Consider the following 25,527-nt stretch of genomic DNA (forward strand, 5'->3'; position numbering starts at 1 on the left):
ACACTGCAAAAATTGAAATTAGTATTTTATTTTTTTCTTAAAACAACGGCTTTTTTTTTCTTGAATTGAGAAGATAAGTATGACAATTTTCCAATGGAATAGACAATTTGCAAAATAAGAAAAAAACTATTTTGTCTTATTTCAAGTGCATATAATCTTGTTTTAAGAGTAATACACCTCATTCCAATTGCCAAATCATCTTATTCACCTATTCAAATCATAGGTAAATGCACTTAATTTAAGAAATTTGTACTTATTTCTAGATTTCTAGTTTTTGCAGTGAATATTTGCATCAAAATTTCCTTACAAACTAAATTTTGTTTTTATGAGCTGGGTGCTATAGTAATAAAGAATGTAATATAGCAACAGCAGAATTCATATAATCTATATATGACTTACACAGTTTTGCATTAAATTAGTGAAAAAATGTAGAACAGATGATAAAAACTAAGTAATGAAAACACATACTAACTCCTTCAGCATTTCATATTCTTGTACTTATGTTTTTTTGTTTGTTTTTTAGTCCAATTCTGATACTAAAAAGGACCAGCTTCCACTGTAAACCTTTATATTAATCCAGGTAATGTTGTTGCTACTATAAAATTCCGTGATTTAATGTAGTTTGCACAACTCTATTTCCTCCTGCAGTCAAACGATTGTGACAATATTTCTACAATAATAATATCCATCTGCCAGAGCATTCTTTTTTGGCTTTATCAAGGATCTCTTGATCAGTCTTATTTTGTCATAGTTCACAAAAGTTAAGTAGTCCAAATGGAATTAAGAATCAGAGTCAGTTCTGTAATCACTGAGTCTTTTCATCTTAATTCAGCAACACATTTACTAAAGAGAGAAATAAAAAAAAGGTGTGTCAATGTGCCAGGGCAGGAAGTGGTTTGCTTACAGGAGCAATGTGTGGGATGGACTGAGCTTATTTTTCACAGCTGATATTAAAAGACAAACATACAAGTTCTGTTATAACTTTAAATAGAAATTATAACTGGGGGGCAAACAAAAATATAATTTCATAAAGCCCCAATACACTGCACACAATGAAATAAGGCAAAACTTAAGTCATTAAGTGATTGACAACATATGGACTTAATACAGCAAAGTGAGGAGTGCATTACAGTGTTAGGCCGAGTAGAGAGGAAGGCTTCCAGGACTAAACAGGTGAAATTTCTAATTTCTTCATTCAAACATTCAATACACTGTCAAAGCTTTGGATTATGACGAGCATGAAAAGGCAGCTCAACAGGACAGATTTTCCATTACTGTTTAAATGTGCTTTTCTTTTTTTTTGGTACAAAAGGAACATCAGTATTCCAGCCCTGAAATTCTTGTCTACATTCTATTAGTTTTAGCTCCTGGGCCTTTCAACACTTGGGTGATTTTGTGCTTACACATTTCAACAGTACAATAAACTTAAAAAAAAAGGAGTATTTGTTCTCTTCAATGGCTGATAAAATCCCAGAGCTCAACTGGTGTCGGAACTGCTGGTGTCCATCATGGCAAGCAAGTGTGATAATGTGGCCCTCTGGGAGGGAGCAATGTTCTGGCTCATATGAATGATGCAGTCCATGGCTATGTCAGGGTTGGCCTGCACCAAGCTGCACACAAGAACAACAATGTCAAATAAAAAGGCGGAATACTTGTGGAGAACAGACATGCATAAAGTACCAATATACAAAAATCTGAGTTGCTTTGTCCATGACCCCTTAAGAACTTTGCATTTCTGAATCCTTCACCAGTATAAAAACTATTTCCATTGAAGAGATAGAAAACAATCTCAGCTCAGCATAATACGGTAACTCAGCGAAGTTATTATGCTCCAATGGAAAAATTCCAAATATACTAAATACCTTTTGTTGATAGAGAACCTTTGGAAAAGGGTCTAGCTTGTCTGGGTGCAGTCCGTAACCTTTGTCTTTTGTTCTTTGTTAGGCCCTTTGCATGTCAGAGTGAGGCATTTAAAATCAGCATGGTAAACTAAAGCAGCATGGCCTCTGCAACCCACAATGCACCGGAGGATTGCATCCTCTTTCTGCCCCCACTAAGGTAAATATTTGGCAAAGGGGGGAAAAAAAAACTCTTAGAAGATTTAGACATAATTAAAGGTAAAGGTTATACTACAAATAACTCAGAGAGGGGAGCTGAATATCTACACATGGCTCACTTTTCTGATTTTTATTATTAAACTGTCTAATTTTTTTCTGCTTCACAAGCAGTAGTCTTTTATATAAAAACACAATAAAATACTTTGACGTTATAGGTTGTAACCTAAGATTTTATACTTTTTAAAGGCACTGTAAGCTGTTGCATAGATGAAACTTAGGCTTGTACATACCTACGAATGTGCTTTAAAGCGTTCTCTCTTTTTAAGTACTTAATATTTTCTCGAATGGCTGAGTGTGTGCCGTCCTCCATTGACAAGTGCTTCTCAAGCCACTCCACCACTGCTTGGTTGTTATCCCAAAGATAAGCCTATAAAAGCAGACAGCTATAAGTTCAGTTCAGTTTCATATAATAACATAGAAAAAACATTTATTTTCTCCATAGTTTGTGTTTTTTTTTCTGCTGGGTGATTTTCTTTATGAGCAGCAAATCACACACCTTGACTGTTCCCTCCGTTTCAACAAACCATCTCCGCAGCATGGACTGCATGTTCCCATCGCTCATATCCTTATTGGCCTCCATAATCTCACACTTGACCACCTGTTCCAACAGGAGCCGTCGAAGGCGCCAGTAGAAGAAGGTTCGCGCCTGTTTCCAGTCTAAAATATCCTGTGAAAGTGTCAAATTTCAACTTTAAAAAGTTTCCTCCTCTTAAGATTTTTAAACCTCTATGGTTTTTACAAAAAACCTCAACTCACAGTGATGACCCCTTTCTCCTGCATTCTGCCAGGAGTGTCATGCAGATCCACAAACTGCACCGCCACCTGGTGGTAGATAGGCAACAGGAATTCTTCTCTTGCTTTGAGCTTCTCCTCCAACTCCTTGATTTCTTTGTCTGACCAATCCAATGATGCTAGAATAAGAAGGAAAAGGTCTTGCACCTTAAAGATCTGAACATTAACACTTTCAAAATATGAAAATTAAAACATTTTTGTATTTAGAGACAGAAAAATACTTTACAGAGTTGCTCAACTAGACCGGCATAGACTGAATCCAGTCTTCTCATTGCCTTCAGTAGGTCCTTCCTCCTGAATTTAATCTCCACTGTGCCCTCTGCTTCCAACACGCCTCCTCTTAATCAAAGAAGAATGACCAAAAAAAGTGGAATATTCTTGGAATCATGCACGGCAGTTCCTTTGTATGAAATCACAATTTAGAGTTTCTATACCTGCTCTCTCTGTCAGCGTAGAGCTCCATACACAGCAGGTTGATGGTGGGATCTATAACAACCCAGGACCCACCTCTCAATTCAGCATGGGGTGGGATGTACACCAACACCGGCTGCCGAAAATTGTGCAATGCATCCACAATGTAGGCCCCGAACTTTAAGACCTGGTCATACATATCTGCAAAAAAAAGAAAAACAACAACTTTAAATCACCTGCACAAATTTGTAGCCCAAACTGTGAATGTTTGCAAAGTTACTTTTGGTTCACTTTTCTTACAGCATGAGGACTGCATGTATGTAGACTATAGACACAGTAACCTTTATTGAGAAAATATAAATGCTACATTGGTGTTTCTTGCAGACAACAAATCGAAGGTTTACCAATAATGTGATCTAATAATAAATAATCTAAAAAGGCTTGTCTTTCATAAAGCTGACCTCTTGCCTCTGGTACAATAAAAAAAAGAAGTTGTCTACAGTTGAGACAATGTCTCTCTGATAAACAGCAGTGTTTTATTACAGAGGAAATTCCAAGGGTGTTCCCCAGTCCTCATGTCTATCTTTGGGTTTATCATCTTCTAGAGCCAGAGATTATTATCCTACTCAGATTAAAATAACCAAACAGTTAAAATATAACTTGAGTAACATCCAGAAAGCATATTAGCAAAAGAAGTTACATAATGTGCTAAAAGACAACCCAGTTTGTAAACGGGCAATCATAATCTGCACAGAAAGACTGAAAAACAACTGATCCGACTAATGTAATATCTAATGCTTTAGTTTTATTTATTTATTTTATTTGTTCTTTTTTTTTAGCCAGAATTGTACCTAAAATGTGTTTTCAAGTCTGCAGTTTTTGTTTGGAATCATCTGTGCAGTTCTTGGCCAGGTCTTTCTTGAAAAAGAGATTTTTAATATCAATTCGATATACCTTGATTAATACAGGTTACATGTAAATAAACCAAAATAACACATCTTGGATCTGAATGAATAAAACATTCTAATTGAAATTGCTGTTCTGTACAATTTTGAATGGGCTGACAAAAAAAAAAAAATCACAAAAATCCAACGGAGGCCTTGATTTTGCGTCACACACAAATATAAGTAGGAAAACGCACTACAGGCTGAACCACATTTGATGTTATGTCCCTTAAACAGGTCAAAATGAGTCAGTGTTGTGTGTGGCCTCCATGTGCCTATATGACCTCCCTACAATGCCTGAGAATGTTCCAGATGAGGTGGCAGATGGTCTCCTGAGGGATCTCCTCCCAGACCTGGACTAAAGCCTCCACTAACTCCTGTCTGTGGTACAATATAACATTGGTGGATGGATAGAATAATGATGTCCTAGATGTGCTTGATCAGATTCAGGTCTGGGTAACAGGCGGGCCAGTTCATGGCTTCAATATCTTCACCTTACAGGAACTGCTGAAACACACCAGCCACATTGAGGTCTAGCATTGTCCTGCATTAGGAGGAACCCATGGCCAACCCCACCAGCTTATGGTCTCACAATGGATCTTAGGATCTCATCTTTGTATTCAATGGCAGTCATGCTACCTCTGGCACGCACATGGAGGGCTGCGTGGCCCTCCAATGAAATGCCACCCCACAACATTACTGACCCAATGCTAAACTGGCCATGCTGAAGGAGGTTGCAGGCAACGTCCGCTCTCCATAGCGTCTCCAGACTCTGCCATTTCTATCAAATGTGATCAGTGTGAACCGGCTTTCATCTAGGGGCATATTGTGCCAGTGGTGAATTTGCCAATCCTGGTGTTCTCTGGCAAATGCTAAGCATCCTGCAAGGTGTGGGGCTGGGGACAACCCCCAACTGTTAACATCAGGTTCTCACACCATGGAGTCAGTTTCTAACTGTTTGTGCAGGCACATGCACATTTGTGGCCTACTGGATGTCCTTTTACAGGGCACTGGAAGTGCTCCTCCTGTTCTTCCTTGCACGAAGGCAGAGTTAGCGGTCCTGCTGCTGGAATGTTGACCTCCAACGGCCTCCTCCATGTCTCCTGGTGTGCCGGCCTGTCTCCTGGTACCGACTCCAACCTCTGGATGCTACGCTGACAGATACAGCAAACCTTTGTTCCATGGCTCGCATTGATGAGCCATCCTGGATGAGCTGTATTACCTGAGCTACTTGTGTGGGTTGTAGAGTCCATCTCATGTTACCACATTTGTGAAAACACCTTCAACATTCAATAGTGACCAAAACATCAGCCAGAAAGCATAGGTACTGAGAACCTCTCTGTGGTCCCCACCTGCAGAATCACTCCATTATTGAATGTGTCTTGCAATTTGTGATCAGTAAGTAGTGTAATCAGTGTTGCTTCTTAAGACAGTTCAATCTAAATATATCACAGGGAAAAATGCTGAAATCTTGAACTATAGTCCTCCACTTCATACTTTGCATCTTTAAAAGAAAAAAGAAAGGCACCTTTCATTCCTCCAGAGAAGCCCCTCCAATTGGCAAACACCATCAGAGGCAGACGTTCACGATTGAAGTCACAAATTGCCTGAGCCGTTTTAAATGCAGAATCTGGGAACCAAACCTGGCCAGCTTGTTGTAGAACCTGGAGAGATCACACACAAAAAATAATTTTGGTTTTTTTTTTATAAGAAATTCAGCTCTAAAAAATGATTTCTGAGAAAAAAAAAATGTGAAAAAATATCGAGGGACGTGAAGTCACCCGGTACAGTGAAGGCGGGACCCCAACCTTGAGCCAGGCCTGGGGTTGGGGTTTGTCGGGGAGCGCCTAGTGGTCTGGTTCTTCCGGCAGCTTGTGTGGGAGGTGGAATGATACCGGCTAAAAAAAGTAGCACTCTCCTACACACCTAGATTGGGGTCTGGAATCCAGCTCTTTGAGAGAGATTGGACTCCTCTGGAGTGGTACGCCAAGACAGACAGAGGTTGGGTCGGGACTGTGTCTCCCCCCCAGTTCAACAGTCTTGTGTTGATGTTTACACTGCTGGACAAGAGGGTGCCCCCCCCGACACCTCCCTCAGGAGGTGTTCCAGGCATGTCCCACTGAGAGAAGGCCCAGGGGATGACCCAGGACACACTTGAGGGACTATCTCTCTCGGCTGGCCTGGAAGAGCCTTATGCTTCTTCCAGCAGAGCTAGAGGAGGTATCTGGGGAGAGGGAAGTCTGGGAATCTCTACTGAGACTGCTGCTCCCGCGACCCGGTCCCGGATAAAGCGTGGGTCGATGAATACAGACGCAAAATACAGCTCCTTAACGGAAAATATATAGAAGTTAAATACTTACTTTAGACTCTGAATCCAGGTTTGCAGGATCTGCAGGGATTGTGAGCTCAACTGTACGCGTTTCGACGGCGATTACACCAAGCGGGATACCCCCCAACCTGCACCAACACAGAGAATATATTAATAATATTGATTATTATTGATATTACTAATTAAACTATTTGTTTTCATTCCAGTGTACCTTGCCCTTCCAACAACGACTGTTTGAGCCCAGGACCCCATGATCTCCATAAAAGAGCCGTGGTCAAAGAATCCACTCTGCCACACCCCTCTCGAAACTAAAAAATAAATATGCAAAAAAGTAAGTGATTGGATTGATTATTAACTCTGCTTATATACAGTAATGACAGCGGGTAACTCACCAGGGTGAGGCCTGCCAGCCAGCATCCAACGGGGGTCATAAGGCGCTTTTGTGGGAACAAACTCTATCTCCCTGTCCACTGGATCACTGGTTGCTATAACAGGCACAGGAGACTGGTTGTTCTGTGGGGACATAAAAGAAACTTTAGTAAATGATATGACCATCATAACTGTGTTTACATTTGATAATTCAGCGCAACCTTTGGCATGTACGAGAGCCATTGCAGGATGGTGAAGACACCCTCAAAGTCATCAGGGACCGTTGTATGAGTGACCCCGTTGTTGTGCATGATCTGAATTCCCCCCAGCTGATTGTTGGAGGTGTAGACATCTCTTCCTAACACCTGGACAAAAGCAGAGACTTATACAATCATGACTAATGAAAAGTTCAAATATTCCTGTTCTTGTTATGTCCAGTAGTATCAGCAATGTTTATAATTTTTTATCTTTCCCTTTGGATAAAATACATTTTAAATCATAATGATAATGAACATATTCATTGTTGGCCTGCATTAAACTTTTTTAATCTTGCAAAAAATAAAATAACTCAAAAAACCCTTGCCAGAGGACATTGCATAAGGATTAAACACTAATTATTACTATTTCTTATCAGCAAGCACTGCAATTTATTCAACTTACAAAATAAAATAAAACCTTTTGCGATTAAAAAAAAAAACAACAACCAAAAACTGAGATTAACAGAACTTAAAGTGATGCCAACAAACCCCTAAAAAGTTAGTTTGATCTAAATTTGAAAAAGAGGAGGAATGTGATAAACCAACCTTGTTAAGAGCTCCAGCTCCAGTCAGGATGATGTGGGAGTTCTCCACCTGGATCACTCGCTGCCCTAAGCGCACCAGATAGGCTCCGATTCCAATAGCGCGACACGTGACCTGTGAGTAGATCAGATAGGGAAATCAACATGACCGTACAGTTTTTTTGTTTGTAAGCGGCATTAGACGCACATCCTCACCATACTGATTGTGACAATCTCTTCGTAGGCCTGAGAAGATTCCCCTGCTATAGTGCCTGAACCTCGCAAGTTCTCAACACCAAGACCTTCATCTTTCCCGATGATGTCTGTGATGATGTATCTGTAAAGCACAGGGAACTTTACAGTTTAGACAAGAAGCAAAACAGGTCAAAGTGTATGACTTTTTCAAGGTAATTACATGTCTTTGCATTGACATGGCTCCACACTAAGCAGCATAGTTACGCATTTTAGATTTATAGATTCTCAGATAACAGACTCTGTTTTCTAATTTTTCATCATAACATCTTCCTAAAGGGTGTTTATTTTCTTATACAGTTTTAGCTTTACAAATAAATTGGTCCCCAAATTTTCGGAGATTGGACTCACAACATTTAGGTTCTTAAGGCCAAGATTAAGCTGAATAGCAAAAGTTCTAACGCTGAAGGAATATTTATACCATAAATATCTTAAAACGTAAAACTGCACTTAGAAAAAGTTAAATACACACTGATTCTCTATGTAGTTTGTTCTGTGCTGCTGACACCTTGACCTTGTTATGTTGAACAAAGATATTTGATTCTTGCAATAAATCTTGTCAATTAAAAATGTTGATGGTCTTAAAATGATGGATTACTAACACAAATTACACATACATTAGCAGCTGCAGGCACTTTCTGCACATCTATTTTATAAAATTACTACTAAAAAACATAATTTGCTTGCATCTGTCAAAAAGGGATTATTTAAAACCCAGGACATGGAGGCCTAGCTTTGCAGATGCTCACTCAGGCTCTCGGTTCTAATGCAGATGTCTTCATGATTTCTTCCCACATTTTTTCTAACTTTGTCCAGATTCTGCTGAAGCCTAAAAAGTTACTGTGCACACAATATTTTCAATAATTCATTAGGTCTTTCAAGACATTAAAAAATCCTAAAAGCAAATCACATACTTTTCTAGACATTTAAGGAACCCTGATTACTTAATATAATACTTAATAAGGTGAAATAAGGTTTTAAAATCTAAGTTTTTCTATGCTCAAATCTGTCAGATATTGTAAAAGGTAGTTTTGCCTTTTGGTTGAAAGATTAACTAACTACCTTGACTCTCCTCCTTCCTCTACATGCCGACAGTGAACAGAGTCGGTGGAGCTGATTCGGGTGTAGTCCTGTGGTGTCAGGTAAAGATATTTGAAACCCTGTAGGAAGCCATATAAGAAAGATGTTATAAAATTTTAACTCCACATATGGTCCCATCTGCTGTCACAAATTAAAAACAGATATATTTGACCTTGTATGGATCAGCAGGGTCTATCCACGCCACCTGGAACATATGCTTGACCTCTTCGGCCAGGCCAATGCGAGCCCCGCTGTTGGCTGCAATGTAAATGCGGGGGATACCCTCAGCCCGAGCCAGCTCGGATGCCCTGAGAAACAGTTCGTCCTCCTGAGGGCCAAACGAACCAATCATATGAGTGATGTCATTACAGATGACAATAATGTCTCTGCCCTCTGGATACTCGGGGGTCTTCATCTTCATCCTAAATGCCACCATTCCCACCTGAGAACAAAATGAATCATAAATGCTGGTGTTATTTCACAAGGAAAATTAAAGAAGTTGATCTGAATATTCTTTAACATGTCTTACATCATTATCTGCAGGCTGCCGGTTCATCTGAACAAGTCCACCTTCTGGATCCAGAACGAGCTCGGTGCAAATCAGCACATCTTTAGGACATTTGTCTCCTGGGGCCCACACCTTGAATAATGCCTGAAATAACAGTTTATTAAAGGTTAAGCTGCAAGTTACATCACAACATAAATAAAAGCAGTTTGCTGAGTGGGCTGTACCTGTCTGAACATCTCAGGGACATCATACACATAGGTAGTCCCCAGTGTTTGAGCTTGGAAGCGCTTGGCTTGCAGCAGGTCTTTGGTCACATAAGGGGTGTTGATCAGCATGCCATGTAACGGACCCTGCTTGTCTCCATAAGACTGGAACATGATCTGCCCAAAGAAAATTGAAGAATTTTTTTTGTTAACATGCAAAAGCACAAAAAAAAAAAATTAAAACAGGAAATGGCCTTTAATATTTAACAATACTCAGTTACATCCCTCACCTGTCGAGAGCTTGAGTCAATCACTTCCTTATACAGACTAATGTCCAAATAATAGCCTGATTCATTGGTGAGAAACAGGCGGATAGGAATGGAAATGCCAGTCGGTGTCGGACGAATGTTGATCTTTAGCTCAGCCTGCAGGACCCGCAGTTTCCAAAGACGACTGCCATAGCGCATCACCATGGAGCGAACAGATTCTTCTATCTGGTGTGCAAAAGATCAGGAAGAACAAAAGCAAGAAATTTTTAAGTAAATCAGTGAAAATTTAACTAAATGATAATGCCTAAACATGGGGAGAAAATGTAAGAATGTTAGAACCTTTGATTTCATGGATTTAGGGAAATTATGCATGTTACTTTATATTTTACAAATTAAAGTCTGGAAATTGTAGTTTGTATTAATATATCGATTTTATTTACTCTTTGTACTGCTAAAATGAAACTTAAATTGTCAAAGGTAATTAAGGGCAATTAATAAGTAAACAGCAAACTGCATGTATTTTAATCTCAGTATTAATCCAGCTGTTTTCTCAGGGCTTCTGGGGTTTGTATTTAAACATTATAGTTACCGGTAGAGTTACAAAAATGGCTGCATTTTAGCTTTAATATAGGCAAAAATTGCTGCATTTCAACTTTAATAGGGTCAAAAAGTACTGCATTTCAGCTTTAATAAGGGCAAGAATGGCTGCATTTCAGCATTAATTTGGTCAAAAATGGGTGCATTTTGGCTACATAAGCTTATTATATTTAGATATTTCCTAATCCCTTGTGGATTTGGGATCTTTAATAAACTCAGTGACATGAACCAATTTTAACACACCTTAAACCATACCCCCAGCTACCAATCCATTTTTTTCTACACAGATCTTTCTTTCACACCTGTGATTTGATGTAACAGCTCTTCTGTAATTCACAGTAACTTATTTGTAGAAAAAACTACTGCAAACTGACTTTGGATGGGTCCATGATGACAGTAGGGACAAAGTTAAGGAAGATGTGATTGCAGTCTGTCCGGACACTGGTATTACTGAAGGCAACCTCCAACTCATCCATGGCCTCCAGCAGCAGGCGCTCTCCCTCATTTTGAAGGTACTCAAACGAAGCTTCCTGGTTACAAATAAAGTTTTTTAAATTAGTTCTAAGCAAACTGGGTTTTGTTTTTACCTTTGAATAAAAATATATCACATTACAGCCCTTTGTTTGGTTGACCTTCTCCTTACTTTTGTTATGAGATCTGAGTGGCGGATAATTGCCCGGATGAAGAAGCGGTAGTCTGTTACTTCAGCCCCTTCTTGGACCCGAGCAGCTCCCAAATACAGGTGCATCTTCTTGTTGGCACAGGGAACTGCTGTAAGGTCAAAGTTCCTCATTCGGTTCAGTTCCAGCTGAAATGCGAGAGCCGGCTCCAAATTCCTGTAAATTCTGTCCTCCTGGAACTAAAACAAAGAAACAAAATGGAGGGAGGCAAGTAATAATCATAGTTTAAAGGAGAGGGACACATGAGCCTTTCTACTACAATAAAGATTAAAAAACAAAATTAAAAAAAATAATAAAAACTCACCTCATCTCGAGCCCTGAAGGTGAAGAACTTTGGAAATTCTCTCTATTTGAATCAACCAGAGGACAAATAAATAATTAAATAACACAGAATATATTCTTAAAAAGCTAAGAAATACTGCTTGACTGACATCATTCATTTATTTATCATTTATTTCAGGATTAACAAAGTGAATTGAATTAAACTGACTGCCCTACTTTTCAGAGTTGCCTTAGTTTGTTTGAATAGAGAGGAAAAACTAAGGTCAGGTATTTCTCAGGGGTCTATAATGGGATCATTGTTTTTTTTCATTAGTAAAATGAATATTGGGCTAGGTCTGGATCCAGCTGTTTCTTATTGTTTAACTGTTTATATCCTGTTATCTAAGTAGCTAAAGATTCACTTCCATGAGAACAAGTTTTTTTCCCCAAACTGTTTACTTACATACTGAGCCTTAAGGTTATTACATTATATTGTACTCTACTGGAGAGGGTTATAATTTTATTTTAAGAATCTTGGTATCTGTAAATTGATGGTCTGAAACTCCTCAGCCAAATAATCAACACGACTGGCCATGGATACCAACTCAGGAATGGGGCCACCATCAGTCACCTCCTCTACATGACTGACATCAAGCTGTACACTAAGAATGAGCGAGACATCGACTCATTGATCCACACCACCCGGATCTACAGCACAAACATCGGGATTCCATTCGGACTAGAGAAGTGCGGTCTGATGGTGACTAAGAGAGGAAAGGTAGTCCACACAGAGGGGGTCTCACTACCAGAAAGAATAATAGACATTGATGACATTTTACATGTACCTTGGGATCCCATAAGCAAATGGCTACCTCGAAGAGGTGACAAGGAAAGCGGCTATGGCCAAATACCTCAAACGAGTGAGGCTGGTCCTAAGAAACCAGCTCAATGGCGCCATAACCATATAAATGTGGTATATGTGTATAAAAGTGGCTGGAATAGTTTACAGGAACATCTGTGCAGATTATGGGCTGGAAACCCCAAGGTCAAAGTGGGAAACACCCCCAAAGATGGTAGAGAATGACTGTGCCAAGATCCTGTGGGACTTCCAGATACAGATGGACTGAATGGTAATGGGGAAAAAAACGGGCATTGTGGTGGTGGACAAAAAGCAGAGGAAAGCCATTGTGGTTGACATAGCAATACCAAGTGACTGCCATATCAGGAAAAGGAACATAATAAACTAGAGAAATACCAGGAGCTCAGGAAAGAGCTGGAGAAAACCTGGAAGGTCAAGGCATCAGTGGTACCCATGGTAATTGAGGCACTCGGGGCAGTGACCCCCAAACTTGAAGAGTGGTTACAGAAGATCAGACAGCAGATACATCAGACATCTCGGTCCAGAAGAGTGCAGTTCTAGGAACGGCAAAGATACTGCACAGAACCCTTAAGCTCCCAGGGCTCTGGTAGAGGACCCAGTATTTAGAACATATTAATACCTTTTCAATAAAACATTGAAATACATTATTATCATGTTCAAATACAGTATGAAAGTTATCCTTTGTGAGTTGAGCTGCAGGTGGTTAATATACTGTAACTCTAAAGAGAAAATTGCTTGAAAGAACAATTTATCAAATAATATGTGCCACCTGCTTACACCAGGGTGGAGAATTTAAGAGTAACTGCAAATCAACCTTGAAAAGCTACTTTTAGGCAACTGGGCGTGAAGTTTTCGCCTCTCATGCAAGAGGCTTCTTGAGGGAGGTGGGGGGTGGGGAATAACCTTTTAAGCTTGACAATGACCTGGAAGAAGTGGAATATCCCCAAGACTTTTTGGGGATTCAGCACGCTCCCTTTTTAAAGTTTTGAGAACAGCTTTGTGAAAAAAAAAAAACAAAAAAAAACAAAAAAAAAAACAACGAATGCTTTGATTTATAACTGTTGTTTTGCTATTTACCCTGTTTTTCTCTGGTTTTTGTAATAAAGTACAAAATGTCTGCCTGTCATCCTAACCGGAACACCAAGCAATTCTTAGTTTAATAAAATGTTCAAAGAGGCATAAGTAAGAGGTGCAAGAATCAGAATAATTTAAAATCACTCAACAGGATTTTGTTAAAGAATCACAAATCAGTGTGACTGTTGCTAGAATTTATGTTATGAAGTAATTAGGATTCAGACATCATTGTTAACACAACTGAATGCAAAATACATTGTAAAAGAGGTACAGGTTTACTGCAACAAACAGTAGATGAAAAGATTTTTAGAAGTATTTACCTTCTGAGTGATCAAAAAGGTCATTCTTCTTATTCCATAGTCAAAAAGAACGGCTTTCTGCAAAAATTGTCAATAAAAATTTGTTCATTAATGAAAAAAAGGAAATAATTAAAGTCTTACAATAGACATTGCCACTGACCTTTGATTGAGCAAAAGCAGTGAAGGCTTTGACTAAGGCGTCATCATCCTCTGTGTCTGCTGTTTTTATTGACACGTTAATGATGTGGATGAGGTTCTCCCGGTTGTTCTGTGGAGAACAAACAAAAAGCTGATGGCTCCACAGCTGGTAGCTCCTTACATTATATTAAACCCTTACAAACCTCAGACCCACCTTTGTGTTCTCCTCCTCAAAAAAACTTGGGCAGGACTCTAAAAATGAGGCGTTTTCCAAGAGGGGTTCAGCAAAACTCGACAGAACTTCATCAAAATTTCTGAAAAGCCACAAAACGTGAGTTGATTTTTATTCATATCTATTCAGGCTTTAAATGCTGACCAGGAGGTATCATGGTGAAAACAGTGACCTTTTGAAGTCGTCAAAGCACTGGAAAGCTACCATAGCTCCCATTCGTTGGCAAGGTGGAGAAAAGGCTCCGTCCATTAACAGCTCACTGCCCTGCCGCTTCACTTTAAACTGGCCCGATCCACCTGCTGCCACAGGAAGCCTGAACAGGAGACAGAATGCTTGAATGATGGAGAAGATAAAGTTCTTTGGGGAAATGTGCAAAGATTCATACAGAGAGCGAAAAATCTAGTCGATATGTCTTCTGTTTGAAAAGGAGCAGCAAGTATAAGAACCTTTACATAATGTGATGCCACAAAGTCAAGAGGGAACAAGTCTGAAGCCTTCGCAAAGCATTATCTTGTTATGAAAGATAAGACCCTAAACTAGTATATATTTTTTAGATAAACAGATAAACTTGCTATTCAAATGTGGGAACAAAATGTATTCCACCTCTTACAACACAACTTCGCTTTTTTCCAAAGTTATCGAGAAAAAAAATAGAAAAACTTTACCTTTTCAGTAAGCAGAATACAACCTAATGAATAAAGCTCTGAAACCCTTCAAATGTTTTTTATTTTAAATTTTATGACTAATAAGAATAATTTCTTTTTAGTTTTTAACATTGAAATGGCTTTTGTAGAATCAGATGTATTATATCATCGTTAGATATAAGCTTGTCTGCTGCTGTCCTGCATCAGCAGCAAGTAGAACCTAGTTGGAAAAATTATAACACCATCTATTTCTTTAACGAATGAAAAGGACAATAAGATTTTAAAAATGATATGAAGACTGAAATATATACAACAAAAATGTGTGAACAAGTAAACCTGACATTTATATACAGTCATGAGTCTTATAGTTGTCAAAACTTATGTCTAAGTCAATTCTTTACAAAGCAGTCGAATTATGTCCTGAATTAAAGGAAAATAAGAATTAAGGTAGATTGTCTTAATTTATGATTGAGATTCTTGGTTATAATCCAATTCAGAAGGTTAGAAGCACAATATTCAATGCAATCACTGAAATCTCAGGCTTTAAATTTTTTTTTCTTTTTCAAATGAAGAACATGAAACAAATAAAAGTTGGACTATTGCTCAGAAATGCTTTAGACAGAGAGAGAAAGAAGCAATAACGGGACAACTGGAGAAGCTTGGCATGGAACGTAAATAAGGAAGGGCTTGTTAGAGGAATCCTACATGGACGGCGGAGGAAAAGCGACATGGTGCATCCAGCATGCATTGCTGTGAGACATATATAGACGATGAAGTGCTTTGGCTGGTTGGGAGGAGCTTTACTCTACCTGTTCAGAGTAGGGCTGCTCCCTCTGAAATAAGATAATTGACATGTGAATATCAGCAAGGGGTGATCAAAAGGAACCTAAAGGGACCTTTGTGCAGAATGATTAGATCTTAGCATTTTCTACAAAACTGTCCACATTGATTCATTATTCATTACTGCGGGGGAAAAAAATATCTACATTCCCGGTTAGCCATTAGCAGCTACAGAAGCAGCATACAGACTGCTCTCCACAATCGCTAATGAGTTCAGGAAGAAACAGCAAAACATTTTAAGCCTGGATTTCATTAGAATCTGTTACACCTTGAATATTCTTAGAATGAAAAGTTGTTGATTTCTTTTTCCATCAAGCTTTCTCAACAGCTTTATAGCTACTGATGTTATGCAAAGGTATGACATTGGCTTATGTACGGCAGCGGGAGGCACCTAATAACTCAGAACTCCAAAGGTTGTGTTATCAAGGGGAACCCTGTCACCTGTTTGGATGTGATGAGGGCAGCATGAATTGGAAGTCCACGGCGCATGTTCCATCCATTAGCTGGTGATGCTGGATGCTGTTCAACTCATAGGCGATGTACGCCCTGCGAACGTACACCTGGAAGCGTAGAAAACACCAGAACCAGACAATCAGAAATGGAACACCAAGATAGAAGAAAAGACACTCTGATCCAGCTCACCTCTAAAGCAGCCATGCACACAACTTGATTGGAGTGATAGAAGAAGTTGGGCAAGACGTCAAAAATGGAGGTTTCAGAGAGAATAAGTTTCTGCACCAAACAGAAGATGTTCTTTTTAGTTGATGTTTGAGCTGCATCCTGAGACTGTCGCAAACATCTACCTTCACACGCGGCTACAGCTGATGTTGCGTCTCGATGTGAGGATATGAAAAGAAAACATTTTGCGAAATATCAAGACCTATAAAGCCTATTACGCCACTAATGGTGCACTTGTCTTTTGAAAGGAGAGCTTGTATTGGGATGAAAGATGTAACATATAAAGTTTTTTAGAGTTTCAGAGCAAAGGAACCTTCTTTTACATTGACCATCTTGGGATGAGAGTTCAATGTTTTTATAAACACCCTGAGTGCCCCAACTAGTCAGATAATTATTTACTAAGCTGATCAGTAAACAGGTAAGACTACCCTCCTACTGATTCTACATTAAGTATTCAGTACACCAAGTTGAGTGAACCATTAACAGAACAATATCACAAAGTCTGCAAAGAGTAACAATAAAATACTGCAGACAGAAGAAAAATAATGCTATAATTGGATTTATAAACCAGTGAGATGTTTACGTGGTACACAGTTCATCTCATACCCCCAATAGATTTAAATGTAAAGTAATATTTTTATTTGGCCTATGTGTTTTTTTATGTCTAAAACCTATGCCAATATTGTTAGGTGCTTGCGTCCTTCCATATTCAAAAATAGGTTAATTATTAAACAATAACAGTCTAACCTTCCAGGAGAATTAATAATTTAGGTCTTAATTGGAGAAATCTGTGAAAGCCTAGCTTAGTTTGAAATGAAATAAGCTACATAGCTGTATGTAAAGCAGCAAGTCTTAAAACAGCATTAAAAGTCGAAACAGAGGGACAATACAGTGAAGGTAGCTTTACCTTTAGGTTTTCGGGGCAAAACTGATGGCCGTACATATCAATAGCTGACAGAAAGATGGACTCCACCTGGTTGTGTCTCAGTTCATACGATGGCATATTGGAGGCGATCAAGACCTAAGAGTTAATATTGGAATTTATTTATCATCATTTTACAACAGTACAACCAAATTTTCACAACAACATTCAGTGCCATCACATAAATTATGTATAAATATCTTGTTAGGTTGCTCAGACATCCACAAAGTAAATAGCATGTTTTGGACTAAGGTGAAGCTGGCTTACCTGTCTGGCTCTCAATGCAACCCTTGAGTTTTCCGTCTTGCTCAGCTGTGTGAGTTCATTCAGAATAAACATGAGCTCCTCAGCAAGGGTGGAATCACGTCCACACAGCTGGTCCTAAACAGAGTCACAAACACACAATGCATCAATGTTTCTTATCACTGTGCAGAGAAAATAGTATAAATCCATCTAAGTAGGAGGTAAGGAACCTTACAATGAGCATTGTCACTAGGATGTTCTTCTTAGACACTTGAGCATGAGAGAAGATGTAGTCGAGCACAGGACTCATGTCCGGTTTGTGCTGCTCTCTCAGGTTGATCACACACTTATCATAATGAGCTGTAGAAAGAAAAATATGGATATTTCAGATATAAAGTTTAAGTTCAGATGCAGTTAAGAAAACATGTTATTAGAAAATCACTCATGTTACCTTGCTGGAACTGCATCTCTACCTGCAGGTAGTGTTTCAACAGATCAAGAACCACAGATTTCATGTAACCATGGGTTCCACTCCGATATCTGCACACAGGGAGCACATAGCACTGCTGTCGTATGGCAAGTCTTCTGCTGTTCAAAGGTTTTAAAACACCTAAATCTAGTTCAGGTAATTGATAAGCTGCCATCTGGTTATTTTCCACAAGCGATAAAGTTAAATACACAAAAGCTTCTGCGCAGAAAAATTAAAATAAAAGGTGTCATATCATTGATGATGTGTGACTTTATTACTCCCTAATATTAGCTGTCTGAACAAGACAGACTCAAGAACAGTTTCTTCCCCCAAGCCATTGCCGCCCTCAACTCCGACCTGCACTGTCGGTCACTTTACACCTGTTTTGCACAACAAGCTGGATAACCAAGAACCAAACAACAAGACTGGGGTCTCTTGCTAAAAATATTCTAATAAATGAGAGGCATCCCCTTTTTACAGTTACTCTTAGGTAAAAGTTCTTTCATAAAACAGAAAAAAACTGTTCAGCATATCAAGTTAGTTTATTAAAGATAAACTAAAGCAAACATATTTTCAAATGTCCCTCTTTGCTGTAAAACACCCATCATGTCCCCCTAAAAAGATCATGTGCTGGTAGAAACTGTCAAACATATTTCTTCCATTTCTCCACAGTATTTCCCACAGTTTAAAAACATCATTATTAGGTTAACTGTGGATTTTTTATATTATACCAAAAACCAAAAAACTAACCTCTGCACCAGCTGAACAATACTTTGAGTGTTCATGAAGAAAACCTCCCGATCAGCTTTCCTCTGCAGTGTGGCTGCATGGCTGTCTAGAATGTTGGCAATCTGAAATAAGTAGGCAATATTTATAAGTTATATATATATATATATATATATATATATATATATTGTACTAACATCAGCATGCTGGCATAGACAGGCTTTTACCCTTTGACTGGGGAACTGGCAGAGGACAGAGGTGATGTTGCTTGCATACTGAGCCATGACCTTACGGATGTCCTTCTCAACACTAGATGGAATACGACTGGCCACACTGGTCATGATCTCCTGAAGTTCCAGCAATGGAAGTGACGGGTCCCTCAGAGTCTTCATCAGGGTTGTGACCCATTCTTTCAGCTGCACCAAGAGACATGAAAATGCTTGATGATAGTGCGATGGTTTCATTCAGGTATCTTTGACAGATGGGAGGTATATAACGATACACACCTTAGTGCTAAAGTAAGGCTCTTCAAGGCAATACCCGTCCATCACACGGACCAGATTTTCAAGCACATTGTGGAACACCTGGTGAAGCTTTTCTCCAACCATTGGCAATGTCTGCTGGGGCGGCAATGTGGCTGTGTTGAGTTCCACCTGTAACAGAAGCCAAAGAGAAAAAGATTACCAAAACGTTAAACATTAGCATCGAGGGTACAGGGGTTAAGCGTGCAACCCATGTTCAGAGGCTTTGGTCCTTAACGTGGCCGTCTCAGGTCCGAGTCCAGGCCTGTTGACCTTCGCCACAAGTCTCCCCCCTCTCTTTAATCCCATTTCCTGTTTTGCAACTTTCAACAATAATAAAATAAAGGCTACTGGAATATAAAAATTATCTATTAAAAAAAACATTAGCATCAAATTAGCTAAATCTTCAGAATTAACTACTACATATGAAAATTACTTACCTTGTGTATACTGCTGGGGTCATCCAGATCCATACTTGCCATGACACAACCAGGCTCCAAAACAGCCCCTGGCCTCTTGACAAAGTGTATACAACCAGATTGCTGAACAGTTAGAGTCATCACCATCTTCATCACCTGAGAACACAGTGCAATAAAACATGGGTAAACATCAAGCAGACATGAAAGTTATAATAAAAACTGAGACACAGTTCTTTTTCTAAGAGTTTGCCAAACCTCAATCTCTGCATAAGGTTCCCCTGCAAAAATATGACCTCCATCCTCCACTGTGTACTGCAGTAGTTTACCAGCAGAGGGTGACCTCAGCACTGTGGGATCCCTCTCCTTCTCAAAAACACAAGTCTTGTTGCCAACGGTGATGCGGTAGCTACAGTGATGAAATAATGTGGGAAAGGAGTAAATATGAAGTCAGATAGGAAGATGATTAGTGTGGATTTCACACAGCGCAGGTCTTGCCTGTCTACTTCCTCCTTCATGTATGTAGTGTGGCTGTTGCCATCATAACACAGCAGGAGACCCCCGTCATTCAGCCTGTGAACGTCTACTTCAATGTCTGAGCCGTTCATGATGATGACGTAGGTTGTTTGAGATTGGCGAGCCACCTAAAGCCAGCATAAGTCATAGTTGTTGAAATAAGAAATGTTCATAGTCCTTGAACTTTTTTGTCAATTTACAGCCACATACCTTGATGTATTTTCTTTGCGATTTGGTGTGAACGACAACAAAACAGTAAGTTTTTATGCATGTTTTACAAATTAAAACCTGACATGATAACTCTAGAGGACCCGTAGAGCTCCAGAGCTCAGGTATGATAATTTGCAAATGTGACCTTTATGGATAAACAGCAAGAAGAAAGCTAAAACAATCCCCTTTTGCTGTTTATGTACAAAGTATGAAGGGAACATAGCAAACATCTAGTAGATGTTGCAGCTAGTTAAGATTGTAACTGCCATTTCTGCTCTACAGAGGCACAACCCTCTGAACAGTTTGTTCCTGCTGGAATATGGTGGTGGGAGGATCATGGGGTGTGGAAAAACTTTTTTTTGCTGGCCAGAGTTAATGTAAAATGGAACTAGGATTATTTTGGAATAAAACTTTGAAAATCCTGAAAAAGATTTTAGAGAACATCAACAGGTCACCTTTTTACAGGAAAAGCCTAACCTCAAAGTAAAACTGAATAATTTTAACTAAAGCCCATTATGCTCCATAGTAGAGGACTTGTAGATGTACATGCAGCAAAATGGGATTCCCCATAGCATTACAATTAAGTAGCTCAAGAACAAAATACAGCAAACTCATTAATCTTTCATTTGTATCAACTTGATGCAAAACTCTGTTCTTTTATCACATAAAATCATAAAAAAATACATACAGATTTATGGCTGTAACATAGTGTAAAAAAAGTGGAAGGGGTGTTAATTATTTTTGCAATTTACTGTGAATAAAAAATACCTTCAAACAATACTTGACTCCTTCATATATTAGGTCTACATTGACAGAGTTGAGCAGGCTGTCTGCCGGCAGCACCTGGCCTCTGCAGATTCAGGAGATAAAAGTCAGTCATTTAAACCCACACTGTTACAGTGACACTTAACAGAAGACTGTCACCACTGGCCTTTCCAGGGAGTGCAGGAAGTCTGCCATGCTCTTTCTGAAGCTGGCGTCAGCGACATGCAGAGCTCCACAAACAATGCCCAGCATGGTATCTGGTCTTTCTGCCTGGAGAGGGAGAACGCTTATTATAGACAATAAAGCAATAGTTGGGGCCAGAACGAATTATCATGTCCTCTTGAAAAGAATCTGACCTGAACTTTCTCTGCAATGAGATGATCCAACCAGCCAGTGTCGATGTCATTGTTTCTGAAGCTCTCAGTCTCAAGAAGCTTGATGAGGTATTCCACCGTAGTCCTAAAATCCCCTCTGATGGACAACTCCTTCATAGCCACCACCATGTTTCTGTGGAACATCCACATGCCGATTTAGTATTTGAAAAAGTCCAACCAAGGTTGACAAACTCTTTAATTTCCACTTTGGTTTTTTAAATGATTGGTTGTTAGGATATCAGTATAGATATTGCATTATTTATTTTTAAGGTAAAAAGCACCAAAGGAAAAATATGAGCATTATACAGCATCAGAACAAAAAGAGGCTTACGAGATGGCTTCCTCTCTGTTCTCTCCCCAAGAAAAACAGTGTCCAAATTGGGAATCTGCAAATTCATGGAGGCCACCAGTAGCCCCGACACTGAAATAACCCCAGACGTTTTTACTGCTGCGGAAGTTCAACTCCTGCACAGTGCCAGAGCTGGGCTTAAACCCCTGAGAATGAGCCCATGACCATAATCAGTATTGAAAACACACGAGCAAAACAGCGTGTTGAGGTGTTGATTATATTAAGTTATACCTCGTCTGGATTCTCACTCGTGATCCGAGCAGCTATGACGTGCCCTCTTGGATTTGGAATGCATTCTGGAGTTTCAAAATTAATGATGGTGTCCGCCCATGGACTTTCCTCATAAAGCACTCGGATGTCCTTAATTCTGTGCAAAGGGACGCCCATTGCAATCTAAAGAAAAAACAGTTAAACCCTTCCATCGCTGTCCAGATCCAGGAAGGGCTGCGTTTTGAAACTTGAATATGTTTTATCTCTTTTCAATCACATCTGGGAGGTCACCTGCAGTTGGGCAGCTGGCAAGTTTACATCTCCAATCATCTCTGTGCATGGATGTTCCACCTGTAAGCGAGGATTCAACTCCAAAAAGTGGAAGCTTCCATCTTCTGAGTAGAGATACTCCACGGTACCGGCACTAACATAGCCCACCATCTTGGCCAATCGAACTGCATGCTGGATAAAAAGGAGAAGAAATAACTTTTTTAAATAGAGCAAAACTTTGGTTGGGCCAAATAAACGTAACCAGAGAGATAAGCTAACCCGCTCCATCTGCTCTAATGTTGAGGTGGGGGCAATGGTGGCGGGAGCCTCCTCAATGATCTTCTGGTGCCTTCTCTGTATTGAGCAGTCTCGTCCAAATAAGGAGATTGCATTTCCATACTCATCTGCTAGTATCTGCACCTCCAGGTGCCTTGCATGCTGAGCCAGCTTCATGATGAAAATGGGAGATCCCGGAACCTCTGTCTGAACCTATACTCGGAGAGAAAAATACAGGAGTAGAATACAGGGAGTTCATTTGAAATAAGAAAAGGTTTTTATTCTGACAAACAATGAGAACACAAACCTGTCTGAAGAAACTTGGGAAATCATCTGAATTTTCAACTTTCCGGATGCCCTTTCCACCTCCACCTTCAGAGGCCTTGATAACTACTGGATAACCAATCCTTTCAGCTCCCTGAACAGAGAGAACATATTTTAAGATTTGGCTGAAAGCATTAACCTCAACACTTATTGTCAGCCCTTAAAAAGATGCATTAGAATCTTTAAATTAAACATCTTTCATTTCATAATCTCAGACTGATCTTCTTAGAACAATGTCACTTCCTATTAGAGTTAATAAATTTTTCATATACCATTTTTAACAGGCGAGTCATTACTTTTTGTTTACCGTGAGTATGAAATATAATCTGTTATCCATCCATCATAATCAAAGGACAATAGAATTTAATAATCTAGTAGGAAACAAAGCAGCTACTTGTCCAAACGTGCCCATACAGTAAGAGCAGCAAGAACTAGTGTCAGTACACCATAAAGAGTACAGATTAAAGGAGAGCAAAGGTGAGTAAGAAAAAAAGGCCTTTTCTGTCTTGCATTCAGAGGGTGGATTGGTCAAAACCATTTCAAACATCTAATGTTCGAGTTAAGAAAAAAAAAAAACGGTCTCAAAAATAAAACCGAAATGAAATGATCTGTGGGTGCAGAATTTTAGAAAGGAGAGAGGTGCTGTTATGGGCTGTAAACTAGCCAACTCCGAGCTGCAGCTTGTAACTATTTAATATAAGTAAGAAATCAATGAACCTTTTGATTATTTGATGAATCATTTCATGTATGAAAGCTAATTTTAATGAATTAACATTCCTCAATAGTCTTAAACTTATGAATAAAAATACATTTATGGCACATTTAAGATGACTTTTAGCCTAAATGGAAAAAAAAATGTCAAAGTTTATTTCAATGGTCACAACAGTAAGATTCAATTAACAAGTTCTACATAAAAATTGTGGAATATACAAAAAAAGATAATTTTGCTTAACTGAATAAATAGGCTATTTCTTTTTTTTATGTATTATTTGGGTTGCAAAAGGTGATAAATATGAGGGGTTTTTTTTATTTTACAGATTTTAAACAAGGTGAAGCTAAATCTATATCTCATCAGGAGAACTGGACAGAGCATATTTATATAGATGTTTTAAACTTTGATGGAAAAAGTATGCATTTCTGTACAGTTTGGGCTTTATTGCTTTAAAATCTGTATTTTCTATTTAGCAATTCGATTCAATTACTAAACACATTGATGATTATCTCAAAAACTGATTAATCACCAATAATCCAATCGATTAAGGCCTAATCCAAATAAACCATAGAGTTTTAATACTTCCCCTGTTGTTTTCATCATAGGAACAAAATCAAAGATGAATTACTTTTCAAGCTTTTTCTGTCATCTGTCTCCGAATAATTATTTCTCAAATCGATTAATCTGTTGATTATTTTTTCGATTAATTGATTAATAATTGGATAGCCAATGGTTCCCTAAAGATTTTTTTACAGAATTAAACCAGGTTAAACTAAAACTTTTCCACTTGAGAAGTTCTGGATGGAGCATACTGATGAAAGAAAAAGTTTTTCTTATCTTAAATGAAAAATGTTTATATATTTCTTTACAATCTTGATATAATTACTGCTCTAAGTGGGTTGTTCTGCCAACTAAAGGCATTTTTTACAGTCTCTATACTCCAGTTAACGATTAATCGATTACTAAATTAGTCAACGATTTTTTCAATAATCTATTAATCATGATTATTCCGATTACTTGTATTCCATAAACAAACTTACTTCAAGACCATCATCTACATCACGGACACAGCCCTGTGCATAGATCTCTTGAGGAACACTGATTACATGACCCTGTCTTTGGTCCTCTTCGGTCCATTCCACTCTCAGACCTGGACATGCCATATAAGCATATAAACAGACGTACAACAAGACAGAGTGTATAAATATTCAACCACACTGTCTAGGAACTAATAGAACAGAGTGAACTTTGACAGTGAAGGTAAGTAATGGATCACCTGATCCGCTCCATGGTAGTGTGGGAATGTCAGCGCTCTGGGCAACAATAGAAGAAGCCACCTTATCTCCAAGAGCCCACATGGCCTTACTGGATGGACCTGCGAAATACAGCAGATTTAGGAGGATGAAGAGAAGAGTCTAGATCAAATGAACACATGAAGCTTTCAAAAAGCTTTTACCCAAAAATGAAATCCCTGCTTTGTTCAGGAGTTCAGGCAGCTTTGGGTTTTCAGATGCATGGCCCCAGCCAGCCCACACAGCCTGCACAGAAAAAAGAAAACACAAGGATAAAAATATGTGATTACAGAGATAAGAAATAATAAAAAGGTTGAATGTCAAGGTAGACGGAGTAAGGGATATACCTGTACTGGGATTCTTTTTGCAATATCTACAATCAGCTCTACGTTGGCGTAGTTGTTATTATTGGAGCCACCAGGCACAGGCACATAATGGTCGGCCATTTTTATGTATTCTGCAAAAGAGAAAAAAAAACGGAACAACTATAAGGATTTACAAATGAACCTCAGATCAACATCGTCCAGTTAAACTTGGATCAGATCTTTGTAATCACG

The 25,527-nt window shown here is 38.9% G+C and overlaps 1 protein-coding gene across 6 annotated transcripts in view; it reads right to left on the reverse strand.

The window, feature by feature from the left end:
• Nucleotides 1-479: 479 nt before the first annotated feature.
• acacb (acetyl-CoA carboxylase beta) overlaps nucleotides 480-25,527 on the reverse strand; it is a 32,322-nt gene continuing 7,274 nt past the window's right edge. For 3 of the 6 annotated variants that reach the window (XM_038290092.1, XM_038290094.1, XM_038290096.1), the window contains exons 4-53: nucleotides 25,318-25,427; nucleotides 25,135-25,216; nucleotides 24,955-25,053; nucleotides 24,719-24,828; nucleotides 22,950-23,060; nucleotides 22,646-22,855; nucleotides 22,388-22,558; nucleotides 22,118-22,279; nucleotides 21,869-22,032; nucleotides 21,520-21,670; nucleotides 21,330-21,433; nucleotides 21,167-21,248; nucleotides 20,171-20,316; nucleotides 19,931-20,081; nucleotides 19,697-19,831; nucleotides 19,242-19,388; nucleotides 18,963-19,151; nucleotides 18,760-18,860; nucleotides 17,992-18,080; nucleotides 17,776-17,900; nucleotides 17,565-17,678; nucleotides 17,283-17,396; nucleotides 16,340-16,429; nucleotides 16,139-16,257; nucleotides 15,667-15,690; nucleotides 14,386-14,526; nucleotides 14,196-14,295; nucleotides 14,004-14,111; nucleotides 13,865-13,921; nucleotides 11,634-11,675; nucleotides 11,293-11,508; nucleotides 11,024-11,179; nucleotides 10,074-10,277; nucleotides 9,805-9,960; nucleotides 9,602-9,724; nucleotides 9,245-9,514; nucleotides 9,055-9,152; nucleotides 7,957-8,077; nucleotides 7,766-7,876; nucleotides 7,184-7,327; nucleotides 6,986-7,106; nucleotides 6,805-6,901; nucleotides 6,625-6,721; nucleotides 5,793-5,928; nucleotides 3,344-3,521; nucleotides 3,136-3,248; nucleotides 2,874-3,028; nucleotides 2,614-2,784; nucleotides 2,348-2,484; nucleotides 480-1,610 (exon numbers count right to left, since the gene is read on the reverse strand). In XM_038290092.1, coding sequence (XP_038146020.1) covers nucleotides 1,478-1,610; nucleotides 2,348-2,484; nucleotides 2,614-2,784; nucleotides 2,874-3,028; nucleotides 3,136-3,248; nucleotides 3,344-3,521; nucleotides 5,793-5,928; nucleotides 6,625-6,721; nucleotides 6,805-6,901; nucleotides 6,986-7,106; nucleotides 7,184-7,327; nucleotides 7,766-7,876; nucleotides 7,957-8,077; nucleotides 9,055-9,152; nucleotides 9,245-9,514; nucleotides 9,602-9,724; nucleotides 9,805-9,960; nucleotides 10,074-10,277; nucleotides 11,024-11,179; nucleotides 11,293-11,508; nucleotides 11,634-11,675; nucleotides 13,865-13,921; nucleotides 14,004-14,111; nucleotides 14,196-14,295; nucleotides 14,386-14,526; nucleotides 15,667-15,690; nucleotides 16,139-16,257; nucleotides 16,340-16,429; nucleotides 17,283-17,396; nucleotides 17,565-17,678; nucleotides 17,776-17,900; nucleotides 17,992-18,080; nucleotides 18,760-18,860; nucleotides 18,963-19,151; nucleotides 19,242-19,388; nucleotides 19,697-19,831; nucleotides 19,931-20,081; nucleotides 20,171-20,316; nucleotides 21,167-21,248; nucleotides 21,330-21,433; nucleotides 21,520-21,670; nucleotides 21,869-22,032; nucleotides 22,118-22,279; nucleotides 22,388-22,558; nucleotides 22,646-22,855; nucleotides 22,950-23,060; nucleotides 24,719-24,828; nucleotides 24,955-25,053; nucleotides 25,135-25,216; nucleotides 25,318-25,427 — 6,485 coding nt within the window. In that variant the 3' untranslated portion in view covers nucleotides 480-1,477. The remainder of the gene's footprint in view (nucleotides 1,611-2,347; nucleotides 2,485-2,613; nucleotides 2,785-2,873; nucleotides 3,029-3,135; nucleotides 3,249-3,343; nucleotides 3,522-5,792; nucleotides 5,929-6,624; nucleotides 6,722-6,804; nucleotides 6,902-6,985; nucleotides 7,107-7,183; nucleotides 7,328-7,765; nucleotides 7,877-7,956; nucleotides 8,078-9,054; nucleotides 9,153-9,244; nucleotides 9,515-9,601; nucleotides 9,725-9,804; nucleotides 9,961-10,073; nucleotides 10,278-11,023; nucleotides 11,180-11,292; nucleotides 11,509-11,633; nucleotides 11,676-13,864; nucleotides 13,922-14,003; nucleotides 14,112-14,195; nucleotides 14,296-14,385; nucleotides 14,527-15,666; nucleotides 15,691-16,138; nucleotides 16,258-16,339; nucleotides 16,430-17,282; nucleotides 17,397-17,564; nucleotides 17,679-17,775; nucleotides 17,901-17,991; nucleotides 18,081-18,759; nucleotides 18,861-18,962; nucleotides 19,152-19,241; nucleotides 19,389-19,696; nucleotides 19,832-19,930; nucleotides 20,082-20,170; nucleotides 20,317-21,166; nucleotides 21,249-21,329; nucleotides 21,434-21,519; nucleotides 21,671-21,868; nucleotides 22,033-22,117; nucleotides 22,280-22,387; nucleotides 22,559-22,645; nucleotides 22,856-22,949; nucleotides 23,061-24,718; nucleotides 24,829-24,954; nucleotides 25,054-25,134; nucleotides 25,217-25,317; nucleotides 25,428-25,527) is intronic. The other 3 variants (XM_038290090.1, XM_038290091.1, XM_038290093.1) reach the window with 2 other exon arrangements.

This window comes from Cyprinodon tularosa, unplaced genomic scaffold (assembly GCF_016077235.1).
Source record: "Cyprinodon tularosa strain WSP-4 unplaced genomic scaffold, ASM1607723v1 ctg275, whole genome shotgun sequence".
Classification (NCBI taxonomy): domain Eukaryota; kingdom Metazoa; phylum Chordata; class Actinopteri; order Cyprinodontiformes; family Cyprinodontidae; genus Cyprinodon; species Cyprinodon tularosa.